Source organism: Egretta garzetta, unplaced genomic scaffold (genome assembly GCF_000687185.1).
Source record: "Egretta garzetta isolate BGI_Z169 unplaced genomic scaffold, ASM68718v1 scaffold56, whole genome shotgun sequence".
NCBI lineage: Eukaryota > Metazoa > Chordata > Aves > Pelecaniformes > Ardeidae > Egretta > Egretta garzetta.
Genome location: NW_009260182.1, coordinates 13,480,965 through 13,496,688, shown reverse-complemented (window position 1 = coordinate 13,496,688; position 15,724 = coordinate 13,480,965). Strand labels below are relative to the sequence as shown.

General features: G+C 57.1%; 2 protein-coding genes across 4 annotated transcripts in view; one reads left to right on the top strand and one right to left on the bottom strand.

The window, feature by feature from the left end:
• ABCC2 (ATP binding cassette subfamily C member 2) overlaps nucleotides 1-9,543 on the top strand; it is an 18,079-nt gene extending 8,536 nt beyond the window's left edge. The window contains 18 exon segments of the mRNA XM_035897356.1: nucleotides 93-159; nucleotides 325-451; nucleotides 587-763; nucleotides 866-1,033; nucleotides 1,335-1,521; nucleotides 2,387-2,519; nucleotides 3,140-3,245; nucleotides 3,509-3,728; nucleotides 4,193-4,347; nucleotides 5,339-5,494; nucleotides 5,586-5,785; nucleotides 6,426-6,552; nucleotides 6,977-7,078; nucleotides 7,173-7,316; nucleotides 7,592-7,750; nucleotides 7,993-8,159; nucleotides 8,495-8,689; nucleotides 9,119-9,543. Coding sequence (XP_035753249.1) covers nucleotides 93-159; nucleotides 325-451; nucleotides 587-763; nucleotides 866-1,033; nucleotides 1,335-1,521; nucleotides 2,387-2,519; nucleotides 3,140-3,245; nucleotides 3,509-3,728; nucleotides 4,193-4,347; nucleotides 5,339-5,494; nucleotides 5,586-5,785; nucleotides 6,426-6,552; nucleotides 6,977-7,078; nucleotides 7,173-7,316; nucleotides 7,592-7,750; nucleotides 7,993-8,159; nucleotides 8,495-8,689; nucleotides 9,119-9,248 — 2,720 coding nt within the window. The 3' untranslated portion in view covers nucleotides 9,249-9,543.
• A 1,873-nt stretch (nucleotides 9,544-11,416) lies between these two features.
• Nucleotides 11,417-15,724, bottom strand: part of LOC104129174 (dynamin binding protein) — a 25,975-nt gene continuing 21,667 nt past the window's right edge. For all 3 annotated transcript variants that reach the window (XM_009642089.2, XM_035897360.1, XM_035897361.1), the window contains 8 exons: nucleotides 14,890-15,020; nucleotides 14,543-14,647; nucleotides 14,212-14,340; nucleotides 13,418-13,750; nucleotides 12,783-12,965; nucleotides 12,509-12,707; nucleotides 11,957-12,411; nucleotides 11,417-11,608 (listed from right to left, as the gene is read on the bottom strand). In XM_009642089.2, the coding sequence (XP_009640384.1) occupies nucleotides 11,423-11,608; nucleotides 11,957-12,411; nucleotides 12,509-12,707; nucleotides 12,783-12,965; nucleotides 13,418-13,750; nucleotides 14,212-14,340; nucleotides 14,543-14,647; nucleotides 14,890-15,020 (1,721 nt within the window). In that variant the 3' untranslated portion in view covers nucleotides 11,417-11,422. The remainder of the gene's footprint in view (nucleotides 11,609-11,956; nucleotides 12,412-12,508; nucleotides 12,708-12,782; nucleotides 12,966-13,417; nucleotides 13,751-14,211; nucleotides 14,341-14,542; nucleotides 14,648-14,889; nucleotides 15,021-15,724) is intronic.

The following is a 15,724-nucleotide window of genomic DNA, read 5'->3' as shown; positions in this document are numbered from 1 at the left end:
GGGTAGGTTAACCTCTAGGTTAGTCCCTGTGGGTGATGGGCTGGCCCAGCCCTGGGCGCCCCCAGCCCTGAGGGACAGGTCTCTGCTGACAGGCAGCGCTGTGCGTTTCTCGGAGGCCACGTTTGCCTGGGAGCAGGACGGCAACGCTGCGATCAGAGAGTAAGTGCTCTGCACCGTGTTGGGAGCAGGTGGAGTCCTTCTACGTTATTTGGGGATGGCAGTCACCTCTCACAGTGCCCCAGAGACACTGCTCCCTGCCAGTCTCATGCAGGAGCCGGCAGGTGGCCTGGTGGCACTGCTCCCTCAGGCCTCGTGTCTTTGCAGTGTCACCCTGGACATCGCGCCTGGCAGCCTGGTGGCCGTGGTGGGAGCTGTGGGCTCAGGCAAATCTTCGCTGGTGTCAGCCATGCTTGGGGAAATGGAGACTATCAAGGGACACATCAACATCCAGGTGAGAGGAGCCGGCTGGTATGGGGGGCTGTGGGGCTCAGTGGGGAGGCAGCAGGGCAGGACTGGTCCCGGGGCGGTGGCTGAGGGCAAGGACAGGCTGCAGAAGATGGCAGTGTTCCTGTGTCTCTCTTTGCAGGGCTCCCTGGCCTATGTCCCCCAGCAGGCCTGGATCCAGAACGCCACACTGAAAGACAACATCCTTTTTGGGTCAGAACTGGACGAAGCCAGGTATCAGCAAGTCATCAAGGCCTGTGCTCTCCTTCCAGACCTGGAACTGTTGCCTGCAGGAGACCAGACAGAGATTGGAGAGAAGGTTTGGCCCTGGGCACTATGGGTTTCCCATGGCACCTGCAGCAGAGGGCAGAGCTGTTGCTCCAAGCCAGCCCAGTGCTCAGAGAGGTCCCTTCCCTTCCAGGGCATTAACCTGAGTGGGGGCCAGAAGCAGCGAGTCAGCCTGGCCCGGGCGGTGTACAGCAACGCAGACATCTATGTCCTGGACGACCCTCTGTCTGCCGTGGATGCTCACGTCGGCAAGTACCTCTTCGACCATGTGCTGGGGCCAAAAGGGCTGCTGCAAAAGAAGGTGAGCACCCGTGCCCTCCTCCCCACCACCTAGGCAGGCAGGAGAGGCACTGGCATGGTGCTGGCCATCCAGGGAAGGCTGAAGTTGCTTGCTTGCGACAGAGAGGGGTTCCGTGGCTTTCACGTGGGGCTGCAGCAGGCAGGAGAGGCCACACAGGTCCCCAGAGGGGTGCTCTGTGTCCCCATAGCCAGGCAGTGATAAGCTGAGAGGTCCCTAAGTAGGGGATGGAGAGCCTGCAGGCCCATGGCTGGGGGGTGAGGGGTGTTCTGATGCTCACTACCCTGCAACCACTTTGTTGCAGACACGGATCTTGGTGACGCACAGTATCAGTTTCCTGCCCCAGGTCGATAACATCGTGGTGCTGGTGGCAGGAGCGGTGTCTGAGCATGGCTCCTACAGCACCCTGCTTGCAAACAGGGGGGCCTTTGCCCAGTTCCTGAACTTGTACGGCAGCCAAGAGGAGGATGCTTCAGAGAAAAATTCCACAGGTACTGGGAACACAATGGGGCTGCGGCAGTTAGAGGGGGCCACCCATGTGCCTTGGGGATATGAAAACCCCAAGACCTGATCCGTCAGTCTGACCTGGCTCTATCCAGCCCAGGTCCTAGTGGTGGCTGCTGTGAATCCATCCCAGCTTCTGGCAATCAGCAGCACAAAGACTTTCTGCCTAGGATTTGCATATGAGCACTGTGTTGAACAGCCAGTGAAAGACCTGCCTGATTTCTTTACTATTTAGTTTATTTATATTTATGGCTCTCATAATCTTATGTGGCAACAGGCTCCATACTTTAGTGATTCTGAAGTGAGAAAGATCTTTTGGTTTATTCTAAACATGCTGTTAGATAATGTTTCATCTTTACCATGTCCCTCAGTGCTATGGGGAGGAGTGGTGTCAGGTCAGGTGGATGCTCACCGTGCCTGGGCTCTGCCCAGTTGTCCAGTTGAAGCTTGGCTGTTCCCAGTCCATCCCTACAGGATCCATCTCCACCTGCTCAGAGAGGTGCTCTTGAACTGGAGTGACATGACTTACCAGACCTTGCACCTCCTAAACTAGCACAAATCTCTGCACGAGGTCCCACCAGTGGTACTGGGATAAGTCAGCAGCAGGGACTGCCTCTGTGCTGGCCTTTAGCCCTATGTCCCCTGTCAGTTCTCCCTCCAGCGCAACAGATTCCTTCCTCCTCCTGCTGTACTGTGCTTGCAGCAGGGTTGGAAGAGGCTTTGAGGTGTGGCGGTAGGACACAGACTGGGACTGGGGTGTGGGGTGGAGCTGAGTGCAGCAGAGGTGTGGTGCATGGGATCTGCTCTCTCCTCAGTGCCTGACTCTACCTTCCCTCATCCCTGTGCTTGTAGCTGCTGCTTTAGCTGGGGATGAAGAGCAGGGTGATGAAGACGTTGAGCCTTGTGTGGAGGAGGGCCCTGATGATGTGGTGACCATGACCCTGAAACGAGAGGCCAGCATCCATCGGAGAGATTTCAGTCGCAGGTGGGAACTCAACCTGAGCTCTCAGATCTCTCCCCTGGCCCCTGCATTGCTTTCTAGGAGATGGGATCTAGGGGCTTCCCTGGGGGCGATTCCTGTGGAGAAGGGGCTGGGAGTCTCCCTGCCAGCTGGGCTGGGTCAGGAGCATCTGATCTTGCCTTGGCTCACATTAGTGTGTCACAGCCTTACTTCGTGATCTTCCTTGAAACTCCTGACCTGAGCTCTCAGATCTCTCCCCTGGCCCCTGCATTGCTTTCTAGGAGATGGGATCTAGGGGCTTCCCTGGGGGCGATTCCTGTGGAGAAGGGGCTGGGAGTCTCCCTGCCAGCTGGGCTGGGTCAGGAGCATCTGATCTTGCCTTGGCTCACATTAGTGTGTCACAGCCTTACTTCGTGATCTTCCTTGAAACTTCTGCTACTGGCTGGTTCTGCTTTGGAGGGTGAGGGTTGTGATTTCGTGGCTGCAAATGCCTAGGGCTTCCACAAGGCTCATTCAAAGCGGTCCCAGTTAGGACATTATTTCCCAGAGGGCTCCAGTACTGGAGTCCCGGTGCAGCATGGGGGTGGACCCCCAGGAGAGTAGAACCCATCCAGGACCCTGTGACTAACAGTGCCTCTCTGCAGCCTTAGTAAAAGCAGCACCAATTCCTGGCAGAAGGCCCAGGAGGAGCCCCCCAAGAAGCTGAAGGGCCAGCAACTGATCGAGAAAGAAACTGTGGAAACTGGCAAGGTGAGGAGGATGGATGGAGGAAGCATCGTGCTGCCCTGGCTCAGTGCTATAAGATTCTGACTGTGGCTCAGAGAAGCTGGTGCTGTCTGTCTGTGGCACCCGTTGCAGCCAAGAGACACTGAAGGAGACAGAGCTGCCTGGGGCTGGTGGGCAAGATGGTGGAGGGGAGCACTGTGGGCAGCAAGGCGGGAGTCCCAGGGCTGTGCTGGGTGTCACTGGCCACGGTTTGCTGGGCAGTGGTGATGGGCTGAATTGGTCCACAGGTGAAGTTCTCCATGTACCTGCGGTACCTGCGTGCTGTTGGCTTGTGGTATTCTTTCTGGGTTGCCATGGGCTACGTTGGACAGTACGTTGCCTTTGTGGGGACCAACCTGTGGCTCAGCGTCTGGACTGAAGATGCGCAGCGCTACCTGAACCAGACCTATCCTGTGGAGCAGCGAGACCTGCGGATCGGTGTCTTTGGGGCACTGGGGGTGTCACAAGGTGAGCGTGGGAGCACAGGGGATCCTGCTTGCTTCAGCTGTGTGGTGCAGAAGGGATGTGGCTTGCAAGGCTTGCAGCCAGCAGAGCAGCAAGGAGCAGGGGACCCAGCACTGTGTTCATTTGCCTGCTGATGCCTTCCTTCTGGCTCTGGGCTGAACTGGGGACAGCTGTCAGTGTGAAGCCAGCAAAAGTTGCCTCAAGAAGTCTGTGTTGCCCCCTTAGGTTGAAGATCACTGTCCTTAATCAGTTTGGAGGTAGCACTAGGGCCCAAGGCTTTCCAAAAGGGTTAGTGTTCCCCTATGGTGGGATGCAGTTTCTGGGGCCCCCCAAGAAGGTGGAATGCAGGACTATTGCAGTGGGTCTCTGCAGAGCTGCTGGCTTGGAGCTGACTGATGTGTCCCTTGAGCCAAAGGGACCAGTGTCACATGTGAGCTGGTGATGACGGCTCTGTGCTCTCCTTGCAGCTCTCTTCCTGCTCTTTGCAACCATGCTGTCTGCTCATGGTACCATGCGAGCCTCCCGGGTTATGCATCAGCAATTGCTCAGCAACATCCTGCGTGTGCCCATGAGCTTTTTTGACACGACCCCGACTGGCCGCATTGTGAATAGGTTTGCCAAGGTAAGAGAACAGCCCCAACATGGAGAAGGTGTTTGCTCCAGCAGGTCTGAAGGGCATTGGGTGGTGGCATAACACTGTTGCTGTTCAGCACCGTGCAGATGGGCCCAGAGCAAGGCCTGGAAGGGACCAGAAGGGCATGGTGGATGTGAGGCTGACTGTGAGGCAAATCACATCCTGGGCTATCCTAGGAGGAGAGTGGCCAGCAGATCACAGGAAGTTATTGTCTCCTCTGCTCAGTGCTAGGGAGGCCACACCAGGATACTGTGTCCTGTTTTGGGGCCACGTGGTCAAGAGGGATGTGGAGAAATGGAAGAGGGTCCAGAGTAGATTACCAAGAGAGGTAGGAGCCTAGAGCTCATGTCCCGTAATGAGTTGTCTTTCTGGCTGTGGAATCTCAGCAAAATACACAGTCTTTGCTATGTAAATGAAGCTCAAAAAACAAAGAGAAAATGAGAAAAGAGGGAGAATGCAGAGAGGTAGTTTCAAGTGTGCTGCCACTCCACTTCTTCCTTTAATACCATCTCTTGATTTTTGGGAATAAAAATCTCTCTTGAGATCAAGCCTGAGGGCCTGATGCATTTACTCTGAGATGAGGGAGTATGTGGTGCTCAGCTAGGAGAGGGATGATGGCCAGCTGGAGACCTGGGTGCACCAGCATGGACCTGGAGTCAGTCCCGTCCCTCTTTCTGCCTCAATTCCTGCTCCTGCATCCTGGGCCCAGACGAAGATGCAGTTCCCAAAGCTGGTCTGTGCAACAGGGAAATATTATAGAAAGCTTCTCTGTTAAATAAGCTGCTCCCAAGCTAAAAGCTGTGGCCCTAAATGGGGTTGTGATCCTAACACCAATTCAGCGTCATCCAATATTTTTGCAGGTGTCTGGCACTGTGTTACCACACGGGTGTGTAGGAACCCTGTATGCATGGGGCCTTTGGGTTTCTCCCTCTCCCTGGGGTCACTGACTGCTTCTCCACTGCTTTTTTGTATGTTCCAGGACATCTTCACAATAGATGAGACCATTCCCATGTCCTTCCGCAGCTGGCTCTCCTGTTTCATGGCCATCATCAGCACATTGCTCATGATCTCCCTGGCCACCCCATTCTTTGCTCTCGTTATCATTCCCCTGGGTATCCTCTACTATTTTGTGCTGGTGAGTAACCAGGGCTTCTGCCCTGCATAGAGCAGTATCTTTCTCACTGCCAGGCTTTGTGTTGGTAACCAAGCTGTGCCCCTCATTTCAGCGCTTCTATGTCTCCACGTCACGCCAGCTACGGCGTCTGGACTCTGTAACTAGGTCTCCCATCTACTCCCACTTTGGTGAGACGGTGTCAGGCCTTTCCGTGATCCGGGCCTATGGACACCAAGAACGGTTCCTGAAGCAGAATGAGCGCACCATGGACATCAATCAGAAAAGTGTTTACTCCTGGATAGTCTCAAATAGGTGAGTTTTACTCCTTATGCCACAGCACAGCCTGCAGCACCTCTGCCCAGGGGCTTCTGGGTCCTGAGGAAGGTCCCTGAGATGCTGCAGTTACTACCTCTTGATCTCAGGACTGAGGGTCTGTGTCGGAACTGGGGGAGCTGGGGATAGGGATGCCGTCTATGGGAAGGAGACATTTTAGGGTGATTTTGAAAGCCAGAGTGCGGCCCCCTAGAAGTGTCCAGAGCCTGGGCAGGGTGAGCCGCGCTGTCAAGGGCTGAGATGCTCTTAGTGGGTTCTGGGAAGAGGCTGATTCTCCCGGCCAGGTGGGAGTGCGATGGGGCCAGTATCTGGTGTTGACGTGTTACTGGGTAGATACTTTGGGTGTGTGAGGGTTGTACAGTCGGGGCGCCTCAGATACATGGCGTTAGCAGCACAGGAGGTTATGTGTGAGACACAGGGGCTGACAGATAAAATGACCCTGCTTGCAGAATTGGCCACAAGTCACATGTGGTGTAGGCGCAGGTACCACGTGTACAGCGCTGGGCTCAGGGCTGGGAGCACAGGGGTGCTGGTGGCGTGCTCCTATCACTGGTGGGCCCCGTGCTGGGCGCAGGCGGGTGCCTCTCCCACAGCCCCTCGCCGTGCTCTCCCGGTGCAGGTGGCTGGCCATCCGCCTGGAGTTCGTTGGGAGCCTGGTGGTCTTCTTCTCTGCACTTCTAGCTGTGATTTCAAAGGGCACTTTGGAGGGCGGCATCGTGGGTCTTTCTGTCTCCTCTGCCCTAAACGTGAGTCAGTGAAAGCTTTTTCTTATTCCAGGGCAGGGTTCTTTCTAGGAGCAACATCCTGCTGGCTCTGGGCTGGCCGCAGGATGCTGCCTGGCGTCCAGCTCTGATCCATGGAGAGGGGATTAGCTGGGGCATCCCATCACCTGGGGAGCTGGTATGGAGCCAGGGGAGCACACATGCCAGTGCGACGGGGATGCTTGCTGCCATGGAGAGGAGCACGTTCCTGCTGTGGAACAGCAATGATGCAGCAAAGCTTTTGAAGGGCAGGGGAGATGGGGCCATGGCTGGGGAGATGGGGCCGTGGCTGGGGAGTGGAGGGTTAGGGGCAGCGGTGCTTGTGCCCAGGCTGAGTCCCTGAGCTGAGGTGGGAAGCGGTTGTTCCTGTGTCCCACCGAGCTCTGCATCCTCTGGCTCTGCCATGCAGGTGACCCAGACACTGAACTGGCTGGTGCGGACATCTTCAGAGCTGGAGACGAACATTGTGGCTGTGGAGCGGGTACACGAGTACACAAAGGTGAAAAACGAGGTGAGGAGCCCAGGGTCCAGGCAAACACATGCTGCACAGTTTGGTTCTAGCCAGCATCACAGGGTGCAGCCCCCTAACGCCCCTGTTCCCCCAGGCTCCGTGGGTGACAGAAAAGCGTCCACCCCGTGGCTGGCCCAGCAAAGGCGAGATCCAGTTCATTGACTACAAAGTTCGTTACCGACCTGAACTGGAGCTGGTTCTTCAGGGGATCACCTGCAATATTGGGAGCACTGAGAAGGTGAGGACCTCTGCATCTGTCCTCACTGCACCCTTTCCGTAGTGACACGGTGTTAAAGTTTTTTCTGTCGTCTTAGCCTTTGGTCTGTGGGCTGGGGAGGGATGGTGAGGGGGCATGTCTCCTGGGGACTCAAGCTGTGGGGCAGGGACCCAAGGAGACAGTCTGGGAGATGGTGATTGCAGGTGCAGGGCAGGAAGGCCCACCAGAGCAAGGAAGAGAGCATCTGCCCTGTTTCCTTCAACCCTGTCAGCTGGTCTAAGTAGCTGCTTCCACAGGTTGGGGTTGTGGGCCGGACTGGGGCTGGAAAATCCTCCCTCACCAACTGCCTCTTCCGGGTGCTGGAGGCTGCTGGAGGGACGATCATCATCGACGAGGTGGATATAGCGATGATTGGCCTCCACGACCTGCGCCAGAACCTCACCATCATCCCCCAGGTGAGCTGACCCCACCTTCCCGTGTCCCACTGCTGCGCATCCTCCCCAGGCTCTGTCCCCCTGTTGCCCTTAGCGCACCCCCGGGTGCTGTGGAGGGTCCAAGGGCCTGGGAGCATGTCGTGGCCACCTCTCCCACCCAGCTGCAGGCAGCAGGGTGGGCAGGCTGTGGCCAAACTAGAGCAGCTACATTCAGCCCTGCTGAGCGGCCGTGGCATGGCTGAACAGGGTGCTGTCCCTGGCAGGACCCCGTGCTCTTTACTGGCACCCTGCGGATGAACCTGGACCCCTTTGACCAGTACACAGACAAGGAGGTCTGGAAGGCCCTGGAGCTGGCCCACCTGAAGCCATACGTGCAAGACCTTCCCGAGGGGCTGCTGCATCTTGTGAGCGAGGGAGGGGAGAACCTGAGGTGAGTGGAGCGTGCCCAGCTCCCCTCCCTTCCCCCTGGTCCCAGGGGAATGGCAACTTCCAGCAGAGCAGCTGTCCAGTGATCTGGGACATCTGGGAGTGAAGGTGGGAGAAAACGGCCTGGGAGTTGGGGCTGTCAGGGAGCCAGCGTGAGCCTAGCCTTCCATGGTGGCCCAGAGGGCAAGATGCTGAGGGACGTGGTGCTCAGGGTGGCAGACGATCAGCTGGGGCAAGGCCAGGGAGGGCTGGGCAGGCACCATATTGGGGTCAGAGCTGTGTGTGGCAGTAGGCGTCCAGAAGCCACGCTGGTAACTCACATTCCCCACGTTATCCCAGTGCTGGGCAGCGGCAGCTCGTGTGTCTGGCCCGGGCCCTTCTCCGCAAAGCCAAGATCCTCATCCTTGATGAAGCAACAGCAGCTGTAGATCTGGAAACTGATCATTTAATCCAGACAACCATCCAGAGTGAGTTTGCTGCCTGCACTGTCCTTACCATTGCCCACCGCCTCCACACCATCATGGACAGCAACAGGTATGGTGGGGCAAGGGGAACGGGGCTCTGAACTCTGAGGATGGGGCAAGAGGTAGCCAGCAGCAGAAGCAAGGATGCAGCCAGAGGGGCAGGGGTGGATGCAGTGCCCAGGACAGCAATATACACAGCTTCTAGGAGAGTGGAACAGAGGGATGGGAAGGACGGCCATGCAGTAGTTATGCCTTGTGGGGAGAAACATTTCTGGGGATCCTTCTTCATGGCAACAGGCCACAGAGGAGTTGTTGACGCCTTACGTGTATCACCCTGCCAGCACAGGGAGGAGAGCTGTGCCCTCACCTCTGCGCTGAGAGGTGAACCACGCAGTGCGGCTGTAGGAGGAGCGAGGGTCGGTGAGGCTGTAGTGCTGGCACCAGCAGCGCTACCGGCTCAGATCCCAGGAGCTCAGGCCTTCTCATTCCCTGCTGCCAGGGTGATGGTGCTGCAGGCCGGGAGGATTGTGGAATACGACAGCCCTGAGAACCTGCTCAAGAAGCAGGGCGTCTTCTCTGCGATGGCAAAGGACGCCGGCATCATGAATATAGAAACCACGGCGCTGTAGGTGGAGCGGAGCAGCGTGCGGGTGTGTGCGTGGGCAGCTCTCTCCCGCTGGCACTCACCCTGCAGTGGGGCTGCCCAGGAATGTGTCTCTCTGCAGCTGGGAAGCAGAGAGGGTGGCTTCTCTGGTTGCTGGGGAGAGAGGATCTGGACAGGAGTGAGCTGTTTAACCTTGCTACCACACCCTGCCTGCTGTGCACAGGAGGGTCTGGAGCTGCGTAATTCATTCCAGTATAGAGGGGAAAATTTCTCTGTCAGGCAGGGAGACCATGGCCCCCTGGGGGTCTTAGTTTTTGTACTTCACCATGCCAAGGAAGCCTAGCCAAGAGACGCTGTAGCACAATGGAATGAAATTTAGTTTACTCTAAGACTGAATGTTATAATTTATTTACTTTTTGTAACTGTTTCTAGTCTTCCAACTAAAAGTTTGACTTTAAGGCATGCTAAATAAGCCTCAGTTTACCTTGAAACCTGGCTGGTGTTTGGGGGAAGCTGGTAACACAGGTTATGCAGACACACGCGGGTGGGGACTCGGCACAGCTATCCCCAGGCATGAACACCACTCTCTGGCAGGGGAGGTGCAGAAGCCAGGGCCTGCCTTCCCTCCCTGTGGCTACAGCCCCCTTTGACTGCAGTGCAAATAAACCAGGCAGTGCCTGGGGCTATCTAACCACTAGTGGGGCAGATTTTGGACCGTGCCTCCATACTACAAACCTGACTGTGGTGGACACAAGCTGGTGAGGCGCAGGCACGTGTGCATGCTACCCTGACATTCACACATTAACACATGCAAAGCAAGGGTGGTTACTGGTGATAAACTCTTGACCCTTCTGAGTTCTTGGGCATGAAAGCCAGGAGCTGAGGAGCTGTACCACTGACAGCGGCTGCTGGCGCGCCCATGCGCACGCTGCTGCTGCCGACCCACGGACAGCAGGGCAAACCTCTTCACCCCGGCTGCTGGCAGGAGGGACACAGCCACCGCAGCCCCAGCTGAGTCATGTAATACACGTAGGGGGGAGAGGGCAGTGCAATCACATCATCTTAATGAAGAACGTTCCTGTGAGCATTTCCTAGTGCCTGAGCTGCAGCTGACACAAAGACCAAGGCAGAAGCATGCTGGGCCCCAACCAAAAGGTAAATGTTCTTCCTGGCCCTGCAGGGTCTGCATGAAGTCTATGGGGCTTTGCCCCCCAGCCCAGCACTGGCCAGGCACTCCTTCCGGCTCTCCCAACACTTGCACAGGCATCTCCTATACACAAGGGCAAATCTTTATTTACAGAGCAGCAGTACAGGGGATACAAACATTGCCCCAGGAGAAGGGAGCTTCCCTCCTTCAGGGCACGGCAGCAGCAGGTAAGGCACACCACCCTGGCAAGGGGCACCATGTCCCTCCCAGGGAGGACCTTGCCCTCCCAGCACATCAGCACCATCTCCAGTGCCCTGCAGGAACTCGTGGGTGAGACAGTCCTGGTCAGAGCCCCTCCTTCCCCCCAAAATCCATCTGGAGGAACAGCCTGTGCTTTGCCTTCTGCCCTGCCCCAGCCCAGAGCAGCCAGGTGGGCATGTCAGCACAAAGATGGGCCTTGGGCACTGGAGATACTGCACTGACAAGGGAAGATGGCATTCTGGGCCTCCAGCTCACCTGGAAGATGAGCACCCAATGGCTGCTGCTAGCATCAGAGCTTGGAGAGGCCTGAGCCCCTGGGAGACCAAGCACAGGGATGAAGTACCTGCTGAGGGCTTTGCTGTGGGGGCTTTCAGAGGCTGGGCCCATCCCAGCCCTGGAGCTCAACTACTCCCAGCAAACCCCAGAGCCCCTTCTCCAGGCAGTGTGTAGATGTCTCATGCTGAGGTCCTGCACAGACAGGTGAGACCAGGCTCCTCCTGCTGCTGAGAAGGCACAGGGAGCACGTTCACAGGGCCCAAGTTCCTTTCAACACTACTTGGCTCAAGACAGACTCCAGAAATTCAGCATTAGCCTTCCACAATTTAAACCCACAGCAGCTCCTCAGCCTTGGTCAAGCCTTACCCTCCTGGGCCATGGCCTCAAGCGTTGCTCCCCTGCTCTTGGCTGGACACAGGAGGCTCAAACAACGCAGGTGAACTCGCCCTCCCCTCACACAAGCTGTGTGTTCCTGTCTGTCCTGCCAGCCCACCCGTCCTCCTCTGCCCGCTGCCTCACGTGTACTCTGTCTTCCGGATGTAGCTGGAGGGCACGTAGCCCTGCTTCCCGTGCGCCTCGGCCAGCCACCACTCCCGATTGCCTGTGATGTCCTCAAACTGCAGGATCCTGAGTCTCTGGTTAGCTGACACGCTCAGCTCGTTGGTGTTTCGGCCTTTGAAGGTGTAGAGAGCGTAATAGATCTGCCAGACAGAGGGAGAGCATCAGCTGGATGGCTGTGCCACACAGCCGTGCTGTCGCACTGCATAGGCTTTTGCTCCTCTCCTGGAATAGTGACAGCCCCATCCCCATCCTGGCCCCTGCCAGAGCTGCCCTCACCTGCCCACCCCCATCTCCACCCTAGTTCTCTGTCTCTGCCCCCCTGCCACTGGGAGAAAAGGTCTCATCCTCACCCCTTTGGGACAAAAGCAGCCTCCACCTCCCACCTCTCCCTGGTCACTGCCGGGGAGGAGAATGATTCAGGCCCCACTCAAGTGAGGGGGTCAGCTCTGTGCATCCCCAGCCCCCCTCCAGGCAGGCTGAAGGCTCACCTGGTTGCCCTCTGACTCGCTGCTCTCCAGCCCAGAGTCTCTGTCTTCCACTGAGGGTGCAGGCCTGAGATGCGCTTTGGCGGGGTGCCCGTTGCGAGAGCTGGGGATGCAGCCCAGCTCGGGGCGGCTGTAGCGGCGCTGAGATGTCACCGTACCAGCCTCCAGCGGGGATGTCCTGTCACCAGAGACAAGCTGGGGCAGAGACGGGGAGTCCGTCTCTGAGAGGGGCTGCGGGGACTGGTACAGGTCTGCCGGGGAGGCCGAGTCCTGCAGGGGCTTCTGAGTGAAGGTGCCGGCTGCCCCGCTGGGGCTGAAGGTCAGTGTGGTGCTGCTTTGGAGAGAGGAGCTGCTGTGCTCTGACTCATTGGAAGAGTGGCTGCCCACAGAGACGTCCGACTGGCTGCGGCGCGGGTTGTAGGGCTTCAGAAAGGAGCTGTACACAAAGCCCTTGGTCACTGCAGAGAGGGAGAGGAAGGGAACTCAGCTCGGGGTACAGGGGGACCAGAGGAGGGGACTCACAGCAGGTGCCAAGGGCAGGGAGCAGCCACCTACCCCCATTGTCTATGAGCCAGCGATTCTGGCTGCCCATGGGGTCCTTCTTCTTGATGACACCCACGATGTCTCCTTCCAGCAGCGAGACATCCAGGTCTTGGGCAGCATTGAAATTGCGGTCTGCCTGGAAGAGACTGTCTGGGGGATAGCGGGCCAGAAGGGCAGCTCGGATGTCATCTGACTGCAGGAGGTAGCTAGGCTGCAGAGGAACAAGGCAGGCGTGAGTGGCTGTCCTGGGCCCTGCAAGCCCTGACACAGGGTAGAGGGAACTCACCAAGCCAACAAGGGGCTGCCGCCGGGCAGACTGCCGCTCCATACTCTTCCTTTCAAAAGGCTTCTTGGGAGCTGCCTGGGACTCTGGGAAGAAGGTGAAGGCCTGGAGCTGCTGGAGGACTCTACTGTGCTCATCCTGGAAGATGGCAATGAGGTTTCCCTCCCTGCCGGACACCTTCAGCAACTGGAACCAGAGGAGGGTTGGGGGTCATGGTTAGGTGACAGCTGCTGGGAAAAATGGCCAAGAGCTACAGCAGAGACCATGCCAACTCCTGGGCCAAGCGGGGCTCTGAGTCCTGCCTGTGACTTGCATCAGGCCCAGATTTGCAGCCCTTTCTGGACCCAGCTCTGAGCAGTCCCCAAACTCATGACCCAAGATTCTCCCAGGCAAATGCTCTCCTGCCACTGCTCCAGGAGCAGCCAGAGCCTTCACCATCTCTATGCACAATTGCATCGTGACCCTGCAATCCCTGCCCTTACAGCATCCCACAGGAGCCCTCCCCAAGGCACTCGGGACCTGAAACTGCAGCAGCTTCCCTGCAATGGGACAGGTCCCAGAGAGGCTCAGGGACAAGTCCTGCGCAGAGATTAGCGCTGCACTGAGCCCAGAGCACTGGCTGTGCTCTGGAAACCCACCGACAACAGGGGTCTCAGCTCCTCCAGGGCCAGGCGCACAAAGTCACAGTGTGCCTCGGCGTAGCCCCGCACGCAGCTGGCAAACAGCTCCTTGGCGAAGCGCAGGAACTTGGGCAGCTCATCCAGCAGCTGGGCGTTGAGTGCTTCGTAGTTGTTGCGGGCTGACTGCAGCTCCTCCAGCGTTCGCTTGTCCTTCAGTTTCTCCGCTCGCTCCGTGCAGTTGTGGAAGTCGAGGAGCTTGTCGAAGCGTTTCTGCACCAGCTTGTGGGGCCCCGCAAACATGCTCAGCAGCTGGTTCAGGGGCGAGCTCACCAACCGCTCCGTCCGCTCTTTCTGGTGGGCAGAGATGCAGAGAGCAGGTGAGACGAGGTGCTCTCTCCCACTGTGCAGTGAACACCAGCAGCTCACCCTCCAGCACACATCCTCCCCAGAACAGCATAGGGTCCATCTTCCTGATGGCACCCACCAGAGGTCCAGACGTCCCTTCCAACATGAATTATTCTATAATCTTACAAAAATGTGCCAGTGTGGGCAATGCTAGAGAAGTACCTGAACCACTCGCATACAGAGCTGTAACATTTCAGGTAGGGCTGAAAAAAATGTGTATTTAATAGGCACACTCAATACACATCATAAACCAACAGGCATCAAAGCTCTCAGGAGGGGGGAGAAGAACAGGAGTGCTCACACCTCTCCCAGGCTGCATTACCCTCCCTGCAGCCTCTGGGCTGCCCATCTGCAGCAGGCCTCTGGGGGGGGCCCAGAGGGGTGTACAAGAGCACGGCCTCACTCACGAAGTTGGAGAAGAGCTGGTCGCTGATGAGCCGGTTCACTTTCTGGAACTGGTCCAAGTCCCCACTGCCCTTCTCTGTGCACAGGTCCCACATGCTCACTGCTGCCAGTGCCTTCATGCAAGCCGACTCCTGCACCAGGGACACACAGTTGGCACAGCCATGCTTGCTGCCCAGGAGGACAGACCTTCCAGGGCAGCCCAGACCCTCAGAGACCACCCCCCACTGGCCAGGCTGAGGGCAGGAGCACTGGCCAGAGGCACTGCAGGTACACACCGTGCAGGCAGTGCACGGTGAGCCTCATGGGTTAGGCATCACACCCGGACTGACTCACCCGAACATGCTGCAGGTAGAGGGAAAGGTCCCGGATGAAGGACTTGATCAGCCGCTCCTGCATCCGGAAATTCTTCTCTGTCTCTTCAAAAGCTTCATCCTTCAGCTGTGAGAGAAAAGGTCTCAAGGGAGGCAATGCAGGGCTCCAGCACCTCCCAGAGTGCAAGATGTGGGGCCTCCTGCCCACAAGCTGGACAGCAGAGATGGGTGGTTCAGACCCTAAGCTCACCCTGCCTTGCTGGCCTAGATCAGAGCTACTCATTGGGGAAGGGGTGGGGTGGGACAGCAGATACCACACCACAGAAGCACTGCAGGGTTTAGGTGCACCTGGCAGCTGATGCATGTTACCTGGGGCGCAAAGCCTGTGAGATGCTTGAGGTGGCTGCTCACACGGTTGGATTTCTTGATGATAGAGTGGAAGTTGAGCTTGGAGATCTTCTCCATGAGGCTATCCTCATCCCCTTTCCGGTACTTTAGCACTAAAGAGATTGATGTAGAAATCAGAACCCTCGTCAGCACAACACCTATGTCTTACAGTGACTCATCAACAATTGCCTTGCTGGCTCTCCCCTTCCGTAAGCCTCTGCAGTCCCAAGTACCCCACATCCATTCTATATCATTCCATACATCATCTTGAAATCCAGCACTGTGCCACCTGTAATCTCCTATTTGGCTCTCGATATGGCCTACAGTTTGTAGACCCACCATTCAAACTCTTCCATAGGATTATGCATAGTTCTAGCATAGATGACATAGGAGATGATGTACAATAATCACTGGTCATATGGAAGGCATGTATATTGCTTCTTTAGCAAACATGAGCAACGATTACAGGCAGCCTATGTCACCTCAGCTTCAGTGGGGCTATGTGGAAAGAGTAAAGTCTAAGACTTGCATGAGACAGCGGCTTCCAAGGGAAAACAGGGAGGGTGGCTGGCAGGTTGAAGGGAATAATTTTCTCCCTCTGTTCAGTCCCGGGGAGGCTGCACTTGGATACCTGTCCAGTTTTGGTGCCCCCAGATCAAGAGAGAGGTGGGAGCAGCAGAGCTCCTGACCCACAGGGAGAGCTCAGGCCCCACAGGGAGAGCTGGGGGAGCCAGGCAGGCTCAGCCTGGCTGGGGGGAGGCCGAGGGGGATCTGCTCACAGCCGGCAGCTACTTGAAAGGCAGCTGCAAAGGTGATG